This window comes from Nycticebus coucang, chromosome 22 (genome assembly GCF_027406575.1).
Source record: "Nycticebus coucang isolate mNycCou1 chromosome 22, mNycCou1.pri, whole genome shotgun sequence".
NCBI classification, from domain to species: Eukaryota; Metazoa; Chordata; class Mammalia; order Primates; family Lorisidae; genus Nycticebus; species Nycticebus coucang.
In genome coordinates this window covers 33594630-33605580 of record NC_069801.1, presented here as the reverse complement: position 1 = coordinate 33605580, position 10951 = coordinate 33594630, and the positions used below count along the sequence as shown (strand labels likewise).

At 43.1% G+C, this 10951-nt stretch overlaps 1 protein-coding gene across 1 annotated transcript; it reads left to right on the top strand.

The window, feature by feature from the left end:
• The first annotated feature begins 1867 nt into the window (after positions 1-1867).
• Positions 1868-6695, top strand: LOC128574494 (60S ribosomal protein L39-like). The gene has a single exon (XM_053575088.1). It carries the CDS (start codon positions 3096-3098, stop codon positions 3327-3329), a length of 234 nt encoding a protein of 77 aa, XP_053431063.1. The 5' UTR covers positions 1868-3095; the 3' UTR covers positions 3330-6695.
• The last annotated feature ends 4256 nt before the right edge of the window (positions 6696-10951 follow it).

The window sequence follows — 10951 nt, the reverse complement described above, 5'->3', positions numbered from 1 at the left end:
CTGTTTACTCCCCCCCACCACTTTTTTTTGAGACAGAGTCTCACTTTGTCACCCTGGGTTGGGTGTTGTGGTGTCATAGCTCACAGCAACCTCAAACTCTTGGGCTCAAGTTATCCTCTTGCCTCAGTCTCCAGAGATTAGAGAGATTTATTTCCCTCCCTCTCTCCCTCCCTTCCTCCCTCCCTTCCTTCCTTCCTTCTTCCCTCCTCCCTCCCTTCCTTCCTTCAGAGTGTCACTCTGTTGTCCAGGCTAGAGTGCTATGGAACAGCAACTTCAGATTCCTGGGCTGACACAATCCTCCTGCCTTAGACTCCTGAGTAGCTGGGACTACAGGCACCCACCACAACACCCAGCTAGTTTTTCTATTTGTAGAGACAGGGGTCTCGATCTTTTTCAGGCTGGTCTTGAACTCCTGACCTCAAGCAATCCCAGAGTGCTAGGATTATAGGTGTGAGCCATCATGCCCGGCTTCTCTTTCTCTTTTCCTCCCTCCCTTCTTTCCTTCTATTTATTTATTTATTTATTTATTTAGACAGAGTCTCACTATGTTGCCCTGGGTAGAGTGCCCGGGGAATCACAGCTCACAGCAACCTCCAGCTCTTGGGCTTAAGGGAGTCTCTTGCCTCAGGCTCCCAAGTAGCTGGGACTACAGGTGCCTGCCACAACAGCCGACTATTTTTTGTTGCAGCTGTCATTGCTGTCCAGCTGGCCCAGGCCAGGTTCTAACCTGCCACCCTCGGTGTATGTGGCTAGCGCTGTAACCACTGTCTGCATTTTTTATTATACCCATCCTATATTCAGGGGTCCTCAAACTTTTTAAACAGGGGGCCAGTTCACTGTCCCTCAGACTGTTGGAGGGCCAGACTATAGTTTAAAAAAAAAAACTATGGGGCGGCGCCTGTGACTCAAGGAGTAGGGTGCCGCCTGTGGCTCAAGGAGTAGGGCGCTGGTCCCACATGCCGGAGGTGGCAGGTTCAAACCTAGCCCCGGCCAAAAACCAAAACCAAACAAACAAAAAAACTATGAACAAATTCCTATGCACACTGCACATATCTTATTTTGAAGTAAAAAAACAAAATGGGAACAAATACAATCACACCGCCTCATGTGGCCCACCGGCCACAGTTTGAGGACCCCTGCTACAGGTGTGAAGATATATTTCATTGTGGTTTTGATTAGCATTTCTTTAATGACTATATGATTTCTTTTTAATGCCTGTGTGTCTGGGCAGCGGTGGTGGCATGATAATTACTATGTTATAATGACAAGACATTTATAGATTATATGATGAAGAAAGCATAAAATACAGAAAAAGTTGGTTCCAGCATCTCCTACATTTTTCATTCATCTGTCCCTGCAACAAACATCTGGTCAATTAATTTTCACCTCTAGCAAGGTGACTAGATTGGACACAGTTTGGAATTCAGTGCTTCTAATCAACGGAATTCCATAACACCTTTCTCTCCACCTTCACATACCTATTTAAATCTATATTAGTGTGCTTGGACTGCCATAACAAAATGCCAGAGACTGTGTGGCTTAAACAGTGGAAGTATATTTTCTCACAATTCTGAAAGCTGGAAAGCCTAAACTCAAGGAGCCAGTCAGTTTGGTTCCTGGTGAGGGCTCACTTCCTGGCTTGCAAAGCACCAACTTCTCACTGTTTTCACATGGCCTTTCCTCATATTTGTGCATGTGTGAGAGTTTTCTGGTGTCTCTCTTATTTATTTTTTTTTTTAGAGACAGAGTTTCACTTTGTCACCCTCAGTAGAGTGCTGTAGCGTCACAGCTCACAGCAACTTTCAGCTCTTGGGCTTAGGCGATTCTCTTGCCTCAGCTTCCCACCCGGCTATTTTTTGTTGCAGTTTGGCTGGGGCCAGGTGTGAACCTGCCACTCTCAGTATATGGGGCCAGTGCCCTACTCACTGACCCATAGGCACCACCCGCTGGTGTCTCTTATAAAGACACTAATCTATTGGATATGGCCCCATTTTTAGGACCCCAGTTAACCTTAATTACTTCCTTAGAGGCTCCATCTCCAACTACAGCCACACTGGGAGTTCAGGGTATACACAAATATTCAGTATATCCCCTGATTTCTTAGGAACTTCCCGAAAAACAAAATCTTGATCTCTGTCTCCTGTTTGATTTAGACACAAACAAACCGATCTGATGGAATGGGAAGGCCCTGCCTGATTGCAGGGAAGCTCAACCGTGCATCTGAGAGACAATTCAAGGAAAAGAGTAGGCTGCATGAGGCTGCATAAAAAGCCAAACTCAGCAAGAGAACTGACCAGAAGACAAAAGTCACTGTACTGCCTAACACCAAGGGCACATTCACATATCTATGTGGGTGGCATTGTTGCAGGAAGATGAGGCCCAGTGGAGAGAATGAACACCCAAACACCGTGTTTAAAAGAGGAGGGGCTTTATTCCAGCACGGAAGAATTCAAAATGATTGTGCTCCCAACTGGCTGTGTCTTCTCCTTTTTATCCCCAGTCAAAAAGTTCCAGCCCACAGATACCTTTCCCATTAGTCAGTTTGAATCAAGCTGGAGAAGCAGGCTCTGGCTTTTACAGAAGCAGAAATAACCATTAGTTTCTAGGTCCTAGGAAGTTAAGTTTCTACAAATCCTAAGAGCTGAGTCACTCCAGGGAGGATCTCGCAAGCGTATCCTTAGAGTCTCCTTGGGAAGACTTCTGTTCTCTTAGACCTTACTTTTTCTGGGTATCCTCTCTCAGCATTTCCTGGAGTTTTTTTTAATAGTGCAAATCCTATGAGGCCATACCTTAGGTAATGGTCCTGAAGACAACATGTAAGCAATTGCTGTTACCCTTCCTGAGACCTTTTCCAAATCACATGCTATGGACATATTTCTGGGAAGAAAATTGCTATATGTATATGTTGAAGAAGCTGGATCACTATCATCTTATTTTTGGTTCTTCTTTGCTTTGGGATCGTCCTAATTGAGCTAATGCCCAGAGATTAACTACTAATTAAAGTCTTTGGCTGCAAGCAACAGAAAGAGAAAAATAAAGGAATTTATTAAAAAAAAATGCGAAAATTCGGAGTGTGAGTAGTCCCGTTTGTCGCCATGTCCTCTCATAAGACTTTCAGATTCAAGCGGTTTTTGGCCAAGAAACAAAAACAAAATCGTCCCATCCCCCAGTGGATTCGAATGAAAACCGGTAACAAAATCAGGTACAACTCTAAGAGGAGACACTGGAGAAGAAGCAAGCTGGGTGTACAGGGAATTGCACATGAGATGGCACGTACTCATGCTGTGCTGTACCACGGTCACTATCATCACCTTACCGTATCAAGCTGAAAATGTCATCAGTTGGACATTTGCCACACTTCCTTGGGAAAATGAGTTTTCTCCTCGTTTATGTGCTGTTCCCTACTAAGCCGGTGTAGTAATAAATATGTCAGACCTTGAAAAAAAAAGAAAAAGAAAATGTGAAAATTCACAAATCAAAAGACAATCTGAAACAAAAAGGGACAAAATGAGAGGACAGACATCAAGAAAAAAAGGACAATCTGAACAGCCAAGTATCAAGATACACAAGAGCCAGGGCAGTTCTGGATACATAGTCTAGAGAAATGAACAGACAGTCCCTTCAGAATATCGCTCCAGAATGAATCAGCTTTAAGAATTTTCTGTCTCCTGCCTCCCATTAAAATTTTCTTCCAGAGCAAGCAGTTCCAATTTGCCTACATGGGATTGGATGTCATCCCCTCTTTGGGGAAGGGCGTTGAACCGTGATTGACAGCCCCACCACGCCAGCGTGCCGTGGGGGAGGAGCGTTCTCCAAAAGAAAGAGGTAGAATGCTGATACAGAAAAACGACAGATGTCCTCTGCATTCCGGCTATGGGTTGCCAAGCAACGTCTTCCCACTTTTTAAAATACCATATACAATTTTTAAAATGCCTCTGCCTAACATAATATAATTATCTCACTTGCCAACAAAAGATATACCCAACTCCTTCTAAAAGGGAACAATACTTACCCAGTTATGGCATCCATTTCTTTCCTGGTTCTATCATGCCCTTCCTCCATATTTTGCAACTTGTGGACAAACCGACAAATTTAAGCATTACTAACCCATATCATACACAATTCTAGGAGAATATAAAAGGGAAGAGAAGGATAATTACTTTTTAAATATATCTGATTTCTGCATATTACTGTATATAAGTTATGCCTCCATAAGAGAAAAAATACCCATAACACAACAAAGAGGGACTACAGGTAGAGACTACAGTATTCATTTATGGAACTGATCATGCTATTTATAACCTCTCTCATCCTTTGCCCAGTCCACATTCTCTTGACATTAATTGGATGGGACCCCAATTGGTTTAGTGCTTTGCCAGATGGGTCATTGGTACCCAGCCTTCAAAGTAGAGCCCAATCACCCTCACCTCCTGGTGTACAGGGCCTTTTGTGATTCCCTCCCACAGTAAGTATATCTTAGAATATTTTAGATAATTGGAATTATATTGTCCCAGCATAGCTGTGCTGTCTGTTCTCTAGATCACCACTCTGCTTTTCAGCTCTCTCTTCACTTTGGACCCCGGCGATTTCTCTTTCTTCTTACAAGTTTAGTTCTGCATTTTTTTTACATTTTAGCCAGCATTTGTAAGTGTTTATCATAAGAACATTTTCAGGTTATGTATTCTGCCAGATTGCTGGAATTGGAAGTCCTGTGTTTTCACTTTTCTGTCTACCCATCTAGACTTGGAGTTCCATAGAGAAAGGAAGATACCTTGTTCATAACTGTGTTACCATAATCTAGCCCTGTTCCTGGTACATAGTAGGCATTCATTACATGCTTGTTGAATGAATGAATGTAACCAAGGAAGCACTAGAGGCTGTACCTGGACTGAGTTGCCTTCATTTTGGAAGGAGTTGAGTGCATTTTTTGCCTACATGTAAGGTAATTGTATAAATAATTAACTAATGAAAACAGAGAAGACTTTTGCCCAGTTATAGAGAATCTAAAGATTATCTTTCAGAATTGTCTAATGCTAATAATTAAAACTCAGGACTTGCCTTTTACATTTATTGCTTGGCCTCCAAATATAGTGGTCATTTCAGTTTTTCTTCTTTTTTTTTTTGTTGTTTTGTTTTGTTTTAATTATTATTATTTTTTTTTTTGTGGAGGCAGAGTCTCATCTTATTGCCCTCGGTAGAGTGCCATGGCGTGACACACCTCACAGCAAGCTCCAACTCCTGGGCCTAGGTGACTCTCCTGCCTCAGCTTCCCGAGTAGCTGGGACCACAGGCACCCGCCACAATGCCTGGCTATTTTTTTGTTGTAGTTTGGCTGGGGCTGGATTTGAATCTGCCACCCTCAGTATATGGCGCCAGCGCCCCACCTGCTGAGCCACAGGCACCGCCCTTTTTTTTTTTTTTTTTAATTTATTTACTGTTGGGGATTCATTGAGGGTACAAGAAACCAGGTTACACTGATTGCATCTGTTAGGTAAAGCCCCTCTTACAATCGTGTCTTGCCCCCAAAAGAGTTTTACTTCTTTTTATATATTATTTTTAAGCCTTGAAATTCTCTAGAGCAGTGGTTCTCAACTTTCCTAATGCCACGACCCCTTAATACAGTTCCTCATGTTGTGGTGACCTCCAACCATAAAATTATTTTTGTTGCTACTTCATAACTGTAATTTTTCTACTGTTATGAATCGTAATATAAATACCTGATATGTGGATAGTCTTAGGCAACTCCTGTGAAAGGGTTGTTCAACCCCCAAAGGGGTCGAGACCTACAGGTTGAAAACCATGGCTCTAGAGGAAGTGGAATTTGGTTATTCTGATCTAATAATAACACTGACAGGACATGGATTTCTCCATGTCTTGGTAATAGAAAAAAAGATTATTTGCACAAATATATCATTTTGCATTGCCTTTTTTTTTTTTTTTTTTGTAAATTAAGTACACTTAGCTATAACCTATTAGGATTTTTTTTTTGTTTGTTTTTTGAGGCAGAGTCTCCTTCCCAGAGTGCACTGGGTAGGGTGCCATAATGTCATAGCTCACAGCAACCTCAAACTCCTGGACCCGAGCAATCCTCTGGCCTCAACCTCCCAAGTAGCTGGAACTACAGGCACCCACCACAATGCCTGGCTGTTTTTAGTAGAGATGGGATCTTGCTCTTGCTCAGGCTGGTCTTGAATTCCTGAGCTCAAGCAATCTACCTGCCTTGGCCTCTCAGAGTGCTAGGATTATAGGTGTGAGATACCTCGCCTGGCTTGAAACTATTCTTTAATGGATGAATATTTAGTGATTGACTTGAAAATTTGGATTGTTAAGAACAGGTATGTCATAGCCTGTGGAGTTTGACCTCGTCCATTTCATGATCAAAAGAGAATTCTCATTTTTTTCAAACTTGTACTTGCCCCCATCTTTCTTTTTTCTGTAATTTCATCTACTAGTTCAAGCCAAACCCTACAAATCCACCTTGAATCCTCTTTTCTTGTCCCATTCCTCAGCCTCCCACCCCGTAGTCTATTAACAGTCCTGTTGGCTCTCCCTTTGAAAGATATCCAGAATCCAGCTTCTTCTCAGAAGTCCTACCTCCAAAACCCCGTCCTCTCTTGCCTAGACTACTCCAACAGCCCATTAGCTCATCTGCCTGCTTTCATTCTTGTCCCCACCATCAGTTCCACACACAACAGTGAGAGGGAAGTTTTCAAAATACAAATCAGATCACATCAGATATCTAGTCAAGGGCCAATTTAAAAGACAACTGGAAAATACAGCCTTTCTGTCATCCCTGGTCACACTACAGGAAGCTAGGGTCCGCTGCTTTAAAAAAATGGTGTGATAGTTCATTCCTAGCAAAAAAAAAAATTTTTTTTTTAAGGTGGGGGATATTGCTGCTATGGGATGTTATAAATACCAGAGCTTGGCTCTTTTCCACATTTCATTGTGCAAAGCAAACAACCTCTAAGCAATCAGCATGCAAATGCTGAGAAAATAGTCATAATAACCCAAATGTCTGGCAGATAGGTTCCTGCCATTTACACTTGCTTCTTTTTCTTTCTTTCTTTCTCTCTTTTTTTTTTTTTTTTTTTTTGAGACAGTCTTACTTTGTCACCCTCAGTAGAGTGCCATGGCTTCATAGTTCACAGCAACCTCAAACTCTTGGACTCAAGTGATCCTCTTGCCTCAGCTTCCCAAGTAGCTGGGGCTACAGGTGCCCATCACAACCCCTAGCTATTTTTTAAAGGCAGGGTCTCACTCTTACTCAGATTGGTCTTGAACTCCTGAGCTCAGGTGATCCACCTGTCTCGGCCTCCCAGAGTGCTAGGATTATAGGCATGAGTCACTATGCCTGGCCTCTATTTGCTTCTCTCATTTCAAAGTTGACCTTTGATGAACCAGGGAAGGATTGGTTTCTGCATGTTATGCCACCCACTCGGCAGGAATGAACATGGTGGAATTTGGTCCTTTTTCACGTTGCCTTCCAGAAGTACTGATGGCCAGAAATACACCGGACATAAAAAGGCTCCCTAAATCTCAGGCAGTGTTAAAGGCATATTTACCACGAAGCTAATGAAGCTTAAGATTTAGGGCCCCTTACTTACGTGACACCCTTCCAAGGCCCTGTACTTAATTTTGTATTCATACTTCTATATTCTTTTTCTTTTTTCTTTCTTTCTTTTTTTGTAGAGACAGAGTCTCACTTTACCACCCACGGTAGAATGCCGTGGCATCACAGCTCACAGCAACCTCCAGCTCTTGGGCTTAGGTGATTCTCTTGCCTCAGCCTCTTGAGTAGCTAGGACTATAGGCATCCACCACAATGCCCAGCTATTTTTTTGTTGCAGTTTGGCCGGGGCCGGGTTTGAACCTGCTACCCTCAGTATATGGGGCCAGCGCCCTACCCACTGAGCCACAGGTGCTACCCTGTATTCTTTTTCTTAAGAAGGACTCCATTTGTTTGCCACCACGCTACTGATCCCTTTTCCTGGGTGTTGTAACAGTGATGAAGAATAGAAATTCAGGACGTCAGTGGCGCCCGTAGCTCAGTGGGTAGAGCACTGGCCACAGACACCCAGGTGGTAGGTTTGAACCTGACCTGGGCCCAGCTAGAACAACAATGACAACTGCAACAACAACCACAAAAAGAAAAAAAACAAGAAAGAAAGAAAATAAATTCAGGATGTCAGGTGGTGCCCTTAGCTCAGTGGGTAGGGTGCCGGCCACATACACCCAGGATGGTGGATTCAAACCCAGCCCAGGCCAGCTAGACAACAATGATAAGTGCAACAACAACAACAACAACAAAAAAGCCAGGTGTTGTGGTGGGCACCTGAAATCCCAGCTACTTAGAAGTCAGAGGCAAGAGAGTTGCTTAAGCCCAAGAGTTTGAGATTGTTGTCAGCTGTGACACCACATCACTCTACCAAGGGTGACAAAGTGAGACTCTGTCAAACAAAGAAAAAAACACACCAAAAAAAAGAACTGGCAAATTAGATTTTGTTATTGAGAGACCTTCATTTATTTCCACTTAGAGATCAAATTATTAAACATTAATATATTCTACATAGGGTGAGGAGTCTCATGCTGGTAATCCTAACACTCTGGGAGGCCAAAGCAAGTGGATTGCTTGAGCTCAGGAGTTTGAGACCAGCCTGAGGAAAAGTGAGACAGGGTCTCTACTAAAAATAGAAAAACAAGCCAGGTGTTGTGGCAGGTGCCCATATTCCCAACTTCTGGGGAGTCGGAGGTAGGAGGATTGCCTGTGCCTAAGAGTTTGGGGTTGCTATGAGCTATGATGACACAGCACTCTGGCATGGGGCAACAGAGTGAGACTCTGTCTCGAAAAGAAAATTAATATATTCTTGATCAAACTAGATATGTAGAACATTACATATTTCCCAGCAGTAAGATGGAAAGTAATGGAAGTCAATGTGACAACTTAGGTTTCCAGTCCTGTCTAAAAGTTACCCTGTTTCTAATTTTACCTAACAGTCTATACTTTTCTCCTATTTATTAAGTATCACATAACCCAGGAGGTTCACCGGCAAATTACATGGTTGAATAAAACCAACATTTTTTTCTTAGGTTCTTATAACAGCATTATATGTAATAGTATTATAAAGAGGACAGATTCCATTAAATTTACGACCCTTCTTGATAGGTTTAGACATGCAAATACATGGAGGTTCAGATGTGGAAGTTTGGAATTGAGGAGACCTAAATTGCTTTGCACAATAGAGGAAAACAAGTGTGGAGTACAGAGGGAAAAGGAGATGGGAAGGGGAGAGAGGGGAGCCAGCAAAATTCTTAAAGACTGGGTGAACCTGGGGTTAAATGTCAGTGAGAAACCCCTAGAATGGTAGGATAACTGAAAAGAATTTTAAGATAGGAGTTGTTCCTTATGCTAAGTTCAATCGTACATTATTTCAATTTAAACAGTTCCTTCGTGTTCTTCCAATCCTCCACCCACAAGTCTTTTATAATACCTACTACCCAAACAAATGCTTTGTATGGGCAGTATTTGTAAAACCTAGAGAAAGAGATGAGATCATACTTGTGAATTTGAAAACCAGAAGGACAACATGAGAACAAAAAAATCCCTGGAAATTCTCAGGAACCTTAAGGAGGGTGGGTATTTCCCCCTACCCTCACCCCGGGTTTGGGATTGGAGGACAGAGGCGATTTAAAGTGATCTCAGAGGGCAGAGAGCTGCGCACACAGGTAACCTGGGTGCTTGGTCTCCTCTCCTTTTCTCATTCCGCAAGGTGTGACTGGAGATGAGGCAGAGTCCTGGGCATTGCCCTTGTTCTGAGTCCAGTCCTGTAGGCAAATGTGCCTTTGCAGCTCACTAGTTTACAGTAAGAGCTGCCATTCAGGGACATTGAGCACACACAGCCTTGGGACTCGTGCAGTGCACAAGAAGTGCCCAGCCCACACTCTTCTCACCAAACTGTGAGAGGTTCCACTCAGAGAAAGGGCACCTTTTTATAACTCCCACCAAGGGGCCCTTTGGGATAGAGGTAACCCTGCTGCCACTGGCTGTGTCAGAACAGAAAAGAGAACCTATCCCTCCCATTCCTGTTCTATACCCATATAACGCCTCACCTGCCTTCCCCTGGAGGTTTATACAACTCTTGGGTTGCATGAGTTAGTTGCTCCTACCCTACAGATCTCATTCCCTCGCCTTTAAGTTGCAAAGCTGCCTCTCTCCCAAGGGAGTTAGGACTTCTCTTTGCAATGCAGAACAGTTTTATTTATCTCTTTGATCCTTGGCCTTTCAAACTGTGCTCTCTAATGCCTGCTGGGAATAAAGAGCAAGGCTATTGAAGAGTCAGGTACCTCTTAAATAGCTTCTCCCTTGTCTACACAGAGACACAAAGGCATTGCTAAAGCTTTGAAACTAAACCCTCAGACTTCTCCAATCTGTGCTTGTGTGTATTACTGTAAAAAGGAGCTTAGAGAAAGGGACAAAGAAGGGGACAAACAGTGTGGTTTTCTTTTTCTAGTTACATTGTTTGCATTTTCTGATTTTTCTGAAATGAGTGCACAGAGGCTCAGGGAGGTTTATACAACTTGCCTGGGGTGACACAGCTAGTAAGTCACGGAATGGAAATTGATCCCAGGACTTCAGATCGCTAGCATAGGGCTCTTCCATTACTGCTCAGCTGTCCCTGGAAGGTTGAGGCTAGCTGCCAGGCCTGGAGTAGAAAGAGGTTTTTCCATAGGAGAGATACATATCACTGTCCCTCAGCAGATTGGAAAACAAAAACAAACACAAAACCAAAACCAGTTTAGGGCCTAAATATCTTTTTTTTTTTTTTTTTTTTTGTAGAGACAGAGTCTCACTTTATGGCCCTGGCCTCACACAGCTCACAGCAACCTCCAACTCCTGGGCTTAAGCGATTCTCTTGCCTCAGCCTCCTGAGTAGCTGGGACTACAGGCGCC